This window comes from Rattus rattus, chromosome 4 (genome assembly GCF_011064425.1).
Source record: "Rattus rattus isolate New Zealand chromosome 4, Rrattus_CSIRO_v1, whole genome shotgun sequence".
Classification (NCBI taxonomy): domain Eukaryota; kingdom Metazoa; phylum Chordata; class Mammalia; order Rodentia; family Muridae; genus Rattus; species Rattus rattus.
The window spans coordinates 54,907,434-54,917,578 of NC_046157.1; the positions used below are offsets into that span (position 1 = coordinate 54,907,434).

Sequence of the window (10,145 nt, forward strand, 5' to 3'; positions counted from 1 at the left end):
ATTATGAGGCTGTGAAGGCCTCACACCACCAGGACTCCAGGCTCAGGGAGTCTGAGGGTGCTGACACATATGTGGCATGCATGAACTCATGAAGGTACCATCCACATAAATAAATCAACAAACAGATAAGTATTTAAAAATAAAATGGAACTGACTTACCATTAACGGAGAGAGTGGACCTTCCTTGCGGGTTTTCGGGTGAATGTAGCAGGGGCGGGATTCGGGTTGTGTGAAATGGGAAGTGAAACTCTTTGGGACAAAATAACCGTGGGCAGTTTCAATTAGGTGTGAAAAGTTTCCCAAGGATGCCCTTGCTGCAGACCCTCAGGTGCACTCTTGCTGCTTGTGGAGAGAGGGTAGACAGGGTCGTGATCAGTTTTGCCGCTGGTGGTAATCAGTCCTGACAAATGAAGTAGAAGACAAAGAACCGCACAGAATTGCATCTGTGACAGCTGAGGACGAGCTCATGTGGCCCCTCCATGTTCCCTCAGGTATCAGGGCAAAGTGAGGGAAAGACAGCTCTTGAGCGCTGGTAAGACTTCATTTTAATGAATTCAGGGGAGAGAGGAGCAGCGTTGTTACATTCCAATTATGTGGAAACGGAGCCTTATTAGGTAGAGCAGGGAGGAGGTGTTGTTTACTTGATTTAATTTATCTAAACAAAACAGGCTTTCCACATCTATGTCCTGGTTTAGTTATTTTTTCATAAGCAATATTTAATTTTAATCTCCCCTTTGTTCTTTAGCACCTTGAGGTACCTGCCTTTGAGATATTCTCTCCCTGACCCCAAGTTCTGGCAATTTCCTCGCTCTTGTTCCTTCCCAACCCTCTTCACTCCTTGGAGACACTGGCATAACAATACTGTAGCCGCAGACAGCACTAATTCTGAACCGTAGCAGTGTTTTCATTAAGTAGATCGACTGCGATGTGGACAGGGACTTGAGAACACATCTGTTCGACAGCGTTTTTCATTTCACGTAATTTTCTGAAACCATACTGCCAAAGTGTCATTCTTATAAACCATCCCCAAAGACATGGAAATAGCTTTGCTCACCAGAACTCTAAGCTTAAATGCTGTTTATGGTGATGGGGGTCCGACTGCTGCCTCCACCCGTTTGCTGACTTCTGGAGGTGAAGGTGAATTCTGAGTGGGTGTGACTTTGCTGTGGCCTTGTGCTTTGCACCTTGTCAGGCTGTGGGGTTGGCCTCTTTGAGGCTGCCTTCGCTTCTCTGTTTAACAGTAGGGCTAATGGTGTTGGGTAAGAGGGAAATCTGTGGTAGAGCCATGGTTACTTAACCCTAATGTCTCTGGTTGTATGGAACGTGTTTACACTGGCTTCACTTCTTAACCACGCTCAGCGGCATGACAGATTGCAAGAACATGGACAATATTGGCTCAACAGATTTTTCCAGAGGTGTGCTTATCAGATAGGTCAGCATGCGTCTTAGTTAGGGTTCCTATGGCTGTGCAGAGACACTATGACCACAGACATAAAGGAAACATTCGTACAAGGAAAACCGTTTAATTGCGGGACAGCTTACAGCCCAGATTGTCATCATGGCAGTAGGCATGGCAGTGTGCAGGCAGGCATGGTGCTGGAGGGTAGCTGAGAGTTCTCCATCTGGCTCTGAAGGTTCAAGAAGAGCAAGTGAGCCACTGGGTCTAGCTTGAGCTTCTGAAACCTCAAAACCTATCCCTTACCCCTTTGCCATGTCGTCAAACGAGGCCACACCTACTCCAACAAAGCCACACCTCCTAGTAGTGCCACTTCCTGTGAACTTCTGGGGGCTGTTTTTTTTGTTCACGCCATCACAACATAGTTCCTTAAATAATGTTCATTGATTGTTTCTTTCCAAAAGCAGTCTGTCTGTCTGTCTATGTATCTATCTATGTATCTCTCTATGTATCTCTCTATGTCTCTCTCTATGTATCTCTCTATGTATCTCTCTATGTATCTCTCTATGTATCTATGTATGTATGTATGTATGTATGTATGTATGTATGTATGTATGTATCTATCCATCTATCTATCTATGTATCTATGTATCTATGTATGTATCTATGTATGTATGTATGTATGTATGTATCTATCTATCTATGTATCTATGTATCTATGTATGTATGTATGTATGTATGTATGTATGTATGTACCTACCTACCTGTCTGTCTATCATCTATCCATTTATCTGTCAATCATCTGCCTATCTATATCTTTCTGTCTGTTTGTCTGTCTGTCTATCTGTGTATCTATGTATCTCTGTATATGTATGTATGTAAGTATGTATGTATCTATCATCTATCTATCTATCTATCTATCTATCTATCTATCTATCTATCTATCTATCTACCTATGTATATCTCCAAAGAAAATTGTGTTTCTGCTGCTGACTTTCAGATAAATAAATAAATACATAGACACAATGCTTCAGAACTGAAACGCTTTGTGTCTGCCTGGAACTAGCTCCTGATTGGTTCTCATGAGAGGAAACATGGCTGTTGTGGGTATCAAGTAAATCTTTAGAGTAGGTTTTCCGTGTGTTCATGTCAACCTCCCTTCCAGGGTCAATGCCTAGAGACTCTGTGATTGTTAGACATTGAGGGTGGTGGTATATCTAGTTGGTCCAGGCTGGAATGCTGCTCCCTGAGTGCACAGCAGTGAATGATCCATACAAACTATTGGCGGTGCTGGGCTTGAGAGACCGTGGGGTTTAGATGAAAGGCTTGTCTGAATCTTCACAGATAAAAGGTTGAATAATCCTGAGCCAAAGTACTGGCTCTAATGTGCTCTCGACGGTTGAGTTAGAGCCGCATGTCTTTATTTCAGGAGTTATTGATGACATATTAAGTGAATACTGGGATGGGGATTACTGAGAATTTCCTCTGCTCAGGCCTTGTGTGGAGCGGCACTGACAGTCTCCGGTGTAATTCTTTTAGTGGTAGGAGGTTAGCACTGCCCCTAGTCCTATCTTATAAATGAGGAAACTGACTCTTGGGAAAGTTAGAAAGAACCACTTAATGTTGCATGAGTGGTAAGGCCTTAGAATCAATGATACAATATCAAAGATTTCATGAAGAGTGTAGTCCCCTCTGACCACTTTCTAACGCTGGTTTTAATTCTCAGAGAAATCCCCTTTGAATCACAAGTCAATTGTGTGACTCGAAAGCATTAGGTGTTATTTATTTTCAGAGACTACTTTACTAGGGTCGGTTTCTCCTCCTCCTGTCGGTTCTGTTGCTGTATTTCTTTTTTTCCTAATTTATGTTTTATTTATGTTTTTGAAATTTAAAGAAAAAATTTATTGAAGAACTGAAAAACAACTCCTACAAGACTGACTTTTCCATAAAACCCTAGCTACACGATGCATTGTGTCTATCATGTTAAAATGTGCATTAGACACAAATACAAAAACCATGAAAACAAGCCACCATTCATTAACAATTGAGCAATGATAAAATGCCTAAGGAACAACCTGGATGACTTGCAAAGGATGGGCTCTTTAAGCACCATTAAAAAAAAAAGAAGAGCACAGATGGATGAGTGTTCAGTTATACACTCTGAAGGGAACCTTGGCACTAGGAGTCAGAGCATTTTGTCATAGAGCATTAACACGTATTATAAAAGTGCGTAGTGTCAAAGGAACAGAACCACCAGCATTCAAAAGCAGCTTTGTCAACTAGGCCAACGCTCTACAGCGTGTCTCTCCATTGTCCATCACTGATACACTGGTAGAAACGTTGAAATGAAAAAAAGAAAGAAAAAAGGAGCAGTTAACTCCTTTTATTTCCTCTGTTTAAAATCAGACAGAAAACAAACATCAACTCTGTTATACACTAACGGTCTTCAAAGTACATCATTTGTACAAGAGAAGGACTAAGAACCAAACTGTTTACAGAGATCCAAGCACGAGTGAGAGAGCACACTCCTCACACGGCTTTCCGATGGTACTCGGGAGGAGCCACTTCATAATCACTGGCACTGAACAGAGTTGCAGAATTCTTTGCCAGGTACTTGAGGAAATCATGTAGATAGTTCAATAATAAAGCAAGGCTTTTCTCATCTACAGGTGTATATGTCAACATCGCTCCAATTCGCACCAATAATCTCAGTGAGTGTGGCGCTGCATACACCTGGGACATGGGTGCATCCGGGTGAACGGCCAGAATTTCAGCTTACTGTGGTCTCTCAAATTTGTAGAGTAGCTGAGTGCCCAACATTACATCAAAGTACTCCTTTATCCCCGCCACAACCTCATTAACAGCATACTCCTTGTTATCTATATTTCCTTGAGACTTCTTATAGTTTGCATAATCCTCCAAAATGGAATCCACACTCTTCTTGGCGGGAAGATAAAAAAGCTGCTTTTGTCTGGTGATCAAGTCCCAGTCATCCACAAGCCATGGTTTCAGCTCCTCAGGAATCTTCACTTTAACTTCAACTCTGTTCATGGATGTTTCTTCATTTTCAACGGTTGGATCTACCCGGGCTCTCTTCTTCCTGGGAGGCTGAGGTGTCTCACTGGTACTGCCACCATCTCTGTTTCCAGATGTTTCCTGTTTGTTCTTTTTTGTTTTCACTTCAACATTTTTCTGTTGCAGACCAGATGTCTTCTTCCCTGGAGCAGCCCCTCTCATCTTGCCCTCTGCATACTGTTCCTGATTGGCCTTTTGAAGTTTTCGCTGTTTCTGCAAATTGGTGTCCACGTATTTGAGGACTCTGCTTCCTGGCACCCATTTGTCCCAATTTTTATTCCAACCACTGTAATGGATAAAATACTTCACTTGTTTGTCCTTTATGGCAACCTTTACACACTTTACTTCATAAAGAAGAGGCCCATGAAAGCACAGCACTCGCTCGCCCTCCTGGAATTTAGGCTTCGGGTCCTGCTTGGGCGCCATTTATAAGTGATTCGCCGCCTCCTCCTTCTCCCATTACCTTCGACTACCACCCCCTACTCTCTACCCCACCCCATAATTTATTTTTTATTGGATATTTTATGTATTTACATTTCAAATGTTATTCCCTTCTACCCCTCTCCCATATGTCCTACCCTATCCCCTGCTTCTATGAAGATGCTTCCATTCCCACCTCAACACCCTGGCATTCCCCTACACAGGAGAAATGAACCTTCACAGGACCAAGGGCTTCTCCTTCTACTGATGTCAGACAATGCCATCCTCTGCTACATATGCAGCTGGAGCCATGGACCCCTCCATGTGTATTCTAACTCTTTCATTGGGGTCCCTGTGCTCAGTTTCAATGGTTGACTGTGAGAATCCTCATCTGTATCAGTAAGGCTCTGGCAGGGCCTCCCAGGAGACATCCATATCAGGTTCCTGTCAGCAAGCACTTCTTGGCATCAGCAATAGTGACTGGGTTTGGTGGCTGGCTGCATGAGGGATGGATCCCCATGTGGGACAGTTCTGGATGGTCTTTCAGTCCCTGCTCCACTCTTTGTCCCTATATTTCCTCTCATGAGTATTTCGATCCCCCTTCTAAGAGGGACTGAAGCATCCAGATTTTGTTCTTCCTTCTTCTTGAACTTAATATGGTTTGTGAATTGTTTCTTGGGTATTCCAAGCTTTTGGGTTAATATCCACTTATCAGTGAGTGCATACCATGTGTGTTCTTTTGTGACTGGGTTACCTCATTCAGGATGATATTTTCCAGTTCCATCCATTGGCCTAAGAATTTCATGTAGCCATTGTTTTTAATAGCTGAATAGTACTCCATTGTTTAAATGTACCACATTTTCTGTATCCATTCCTCTATTGAAGGACATCTGTTTTTTTCCAGCTTCTGGCTATTATAAATAATTCTGGCTATGAACATAGTGGAGCATGTGTCCTTGTTATATGTTGGAGCATCTTTTGGGTGTATGCCCAGGAGTGGTATAGCTGGGTCCTCAGTTAGTACTGTGTCCAATTTTGTGAGGAACCACTAGGCTGATTTCCAGAGTGGTTGTACCAGCCTGCAATCCCACCAACAATGGAGGGGTGTTCCTATTTCTTCAATCCACTATATAAGCAAACTCAAAGAAAAAAAAAACCACATGATCATTTCATTAGATGCTGAGAAAGCATTTGAAAAAATTCAACACTCCTTCATGACAAAAGTCTTGGAAAGATCAGATTCAAGGCCCATATCTAAACATAGTAAAAGCAATATACAGCAAACCAGTAGCAAACATCAAACTAAATGGAGAGAAACTTGAAGCAACTACTAAAATCAGGGACTAGACAAGGCTGCCTATTCTCTCCCCACTTATTCAATATAGTACTTGAAGTCCTAGCCAGAGCAATTAGGCAACAAAAAGAGGTCAAAGGGATACAAATTGGAAAGGAAGAAGTAAAAATATCACTATTTGTAGATGATAGGATAGTATACTTAAGTGTCCCCAAAAATTCCACCTGATAAACAACTTAAGCAAAGTGGCTGGATATAAAATTAACTCAAACAAACCAGTAGCCTTCCTCTATTCAAAGGATAAACAAGCTGAGAAAGAAATTAGGGAAATAACACCCTTCACAATAGTCCCAAATAATATAAAATACTGTGGTGTGACTCTAACCAAGTAAGTGAAAGATATATATGTCAAGAACTTCAAGTCTCTGAAGAAAGAAATTGAAGAAGAACTTAGAAGATGGAAGGACCTCCCATGCTCATGGATTGGCAGGATTAATATAGTAAAAATGGCCATTTTGCCAAAAGCAATCTACAGATTCCATGTAATCCCCATCAAAGTTCCAACTCAATTCTCAATTCCAACTCAACTCTAATTCAATAGAGTTAGAAAGAACAATTTGCAAATTCATTTGGAATAACAAAAAATTCAGAATAGCGAAAACTATTTTCAACAATAAAAGAACTTCTGGGAGAATCACAATCCCTGACCTCAAGCTGTATTACAGAGCAATTGTGATAAAAATTGCAAGGTATTGGTACAGAGACAGGCAGGTAGGTAGATCAATGGAATAGAATGGAAGACCCAGAAATGAACCCATACACCTATAGTCACTTGATTTTTGACAAAGGAGCTAAGACTATCCAATGGAAAAAGAGACAGCATTTTCTACAAATGATGCTGGTTCAACTGACAATCAGCATGTAGAAGAAAGCAAATTGACCCATTCTTATCTCCTTGTACAATGCTCAAGTCCAAGTGGATCAAAGATCTACATATAAAATCAGACACACTGAACTAATAGAAGAGAAAGTGGGGAAGACTCTCAAATACAAAGGCATAGGAGAAAATTTCCTGAACAGAAATTAGAGCAATGACTTATACTCTAAGATCAAGAATTGACAGATGGGACCTTATAAAATTGCAAAGCTTCTGTAAGGCAAAGGACACTGTAAATAGACAAAATGGCAACCAATAGATTGGGAAAAGATCTTTACCAATCCTACATCTGATAAAGGGCTAATATCCAATATATACAAAGAACTGAAGAAGTTAGACTCCAGAGAGCCAATTAAAAAGGGGGGGGGTACAGAGCTAAACAAAGAATTCTCAACTGAGGAATATTGAATGTCTGAGAAGCACCTAAAGAAATGTTCAACATCCTTATACATCAGCAAAATGCAAATCAAAACAACCCTGAGGTAACACACTAGTCAGAATGGCTAAGATCAAAAACTCAGGTAACAGCAGATGCTGTTGCTGTATTTCTACTGGATGCCATTTTAAACAGTAGCTCATCTTTACCACATAAGTTAAACCACAGTGTCCCCTCTGTATTTCTGTGTTTATTCCCCTGATGCCTCCTCTATGTGATTCTTCTCTTACCATCTCCAGGATCTTATCTCTCATGCGGCTTTAAATGCACTGCCCAGTCTTTGGAAAGATGAAAATTACTGGCTAGAGTTTGAATAGCTGTGCTAATGGATTATCTCTGGACATGCAAGATGGTCAGGGGCTTGGATTGTATTTTCTTCTCTCTAGTGCCAGTGTCCCCTGCCTTGAACCTTTGTGGATAGTTAGGGTATAGACATGTGGATGTAACTTTTCTTAATAAAGACCATACATGCTTCAATAAAGACTCTTCAATAAATCTTATAAATCAATAAAGATCTTCAATAAAGATCTCCCATTTTAACCATTTTATTCCCGGGTGCAGTCTACATCTAGTGTTTCTCTGAATTTCAAAGACTCTAACTTCTCCACTCCCCTTCCCGGCCTTTGGAAATTCTACCACAACATAACATATTCTGCACCAAATCTTCCTTTTATTAATGTCTTATTTATTCAGATTTCATTTGGTTCACTGAACAACAAAAAATGTATGAGACAAGTAGACTCCAGAAAGGAGTTTGGAAGGCTTTCTCTCTCTTGATCATGGCTCCAGCATGGCCTCTCAACTAAGTGAAGCATTTTCTGACCTTTGAAGACTCCTCTGAGTGACTTGACAGCCACACCTCCAAAGCCCGTCGCTGCCCTTGGCAGCCATTGAGGTAGAAGAATATCCTCTTCAGACAGCAGCGGGACTCTTCCGGTTGCTTCCCAGGTGAAGGGACAGCCGTTCTGGGGAGGGAAGTCTGTGAGTAGAGGTATGGGCATCCACTGTGAACAAAAGTCATAGGACAGGAGACCCCGGTCATCCTCTCTTGTGTTAACTCTGTGGGTCTGAGTCCTGTAGGCTTAGAGCCAGGCTTTCCTTCCTTATTCAGGTGTGGGTGGGGAAGGAGGGAAGATATGAACTGGAAAGGCCTCTGGCTCCACATCTCTGGAAGTCACTATGGAAACATCTCAGACTTCGTGTTTGGGTTTGAGTGTTGGCCTGTGGAGAGATGAGCCATGGGACATCTTCGAAATATGACATCTTCCTGCTTCCCAGCAGATGACCCAGGTTAACTGCAGTGAGACATTGTCCCACTTCCCAGCATATGGCCCAGGTTAATGGGACTGAGCTCACTTCTGAGCCAGAATCAATGTGCAGTGGATGGCAAGGCTTCTGCTCTGTATTCAGAGAGCATCTTCAAGTTTCTTAGCATAGAGGGTCTCTTTCTTCCACGTAGAGAATGGTGGTGCTCCAGATGAATTTTCTTCTTGTTAGGATAAAGCAGTGACATGTGTTTGCTCTCTCTCTCTCTCTCTCTCTCTCTCTCTCTCTCTCTCTCTCTCTCTCTGTCTCTCTCTCTATTTATATATATATATATATATAGTGAAGTCTCTCTCTCTATATATAAATATATATAACATTAACATTAAATAGATTTGAAGATTAAAATATGATGCTTTGAAAATATGGAACAATGTCTCTACTAAGGGGAGCCTGGCTCCAGGAGCAGCAGAGGGCAGATCTCTTCTTAAGTTATTGGGAACGCCAGTGAGTACCTGGGAAGGGGAGGGCACCTGCTCCCAATGGTGACGGACAGGTATGCAAGGCCAGGTTGTCATTAGGACTCTCAGCTGACCATAATGTTATCACACTCAGATCTGACCTTAGCTCAGTTCTTGCTTAAAGCACCCAACAGGAGCTCCCCCAGGGCATGCGGTTCCCCTGCACCTTTTCTCTACACATTTTCTCTTGTTCTACGCTGTTTTCTATGACTGTGGTAAAACATGCAGATCAAAGCAACCCAGAGAGGAAAGAGAGTTTTTTTGTTTTTTTTTTTTTTTTTTAAGACTACACTTCCAGGTCACAGTCCTTCAATGAGGGAAGTCAGAGAGGAAACTAAAGCAGAAGCCACGGAGAAAGCTGCTGACTGCTCACTCTCTGGCTCGTGCTCAGCAAGCCTACAGCTCAGGCCCACGGCTATAGGGATGGTGCTGCCCACAGTAGGCTAGACATTCCCATATCAGCCATCAGTCAGGGCAGGCTGACAGAGGCAGTTCCTCAGGGGAGGTCCCCTTTTCTCCTGTGACTCTAGGTTGTTTCAAGTTGACAACAAGAACAATAAGCAGTTGTAATACTTTGGGGTCTTTTGGGGAACCCTTCCCAGTCTCTTGAAATCCTTTGTTGAGAGGAGAAAGAGGAAGGAGAAGAAGAGGAGGAGGAGAAAAAAGAGAAGGAAGAAGGGGAGGGAGAGAAGGAGGAGAAGGAAGTGGAGGAGGAAGAGAAGGAAGAGGAGGAGGAGGAAGAGAAAGAGGAAGAGAAGAGCTCAAAAGTTCCTACCTTTTAATCTTAGCTATCAGTATCATCT

The 10,145-nt window shown here is 42.1% G+C and overlaps 1 protein-coding gene across 1 annotated transcript; it reads right to left on the bottom strand.

Annotated features, from left to right (window-relative positions):
- Window positions 1–3,766: 3,766 nt before the first annotated feature.
- On the bottom strand, window positions 3,767–4,962 carry LOC116897987 (mortality factor 4-like protein 1). Its single transcript, XM_032899388.1, is given in 1 exon segment — window positions 3,767–4,962. A coding segment is annotated over 1 exon segment (972 nt). The 5' UTR covers window positions 4,898–4,962; the 3' UTR covers window positions 3,767–3,925.
- Window positions 4,963–10,145: the final 5,183 nt, after the last annotated feature.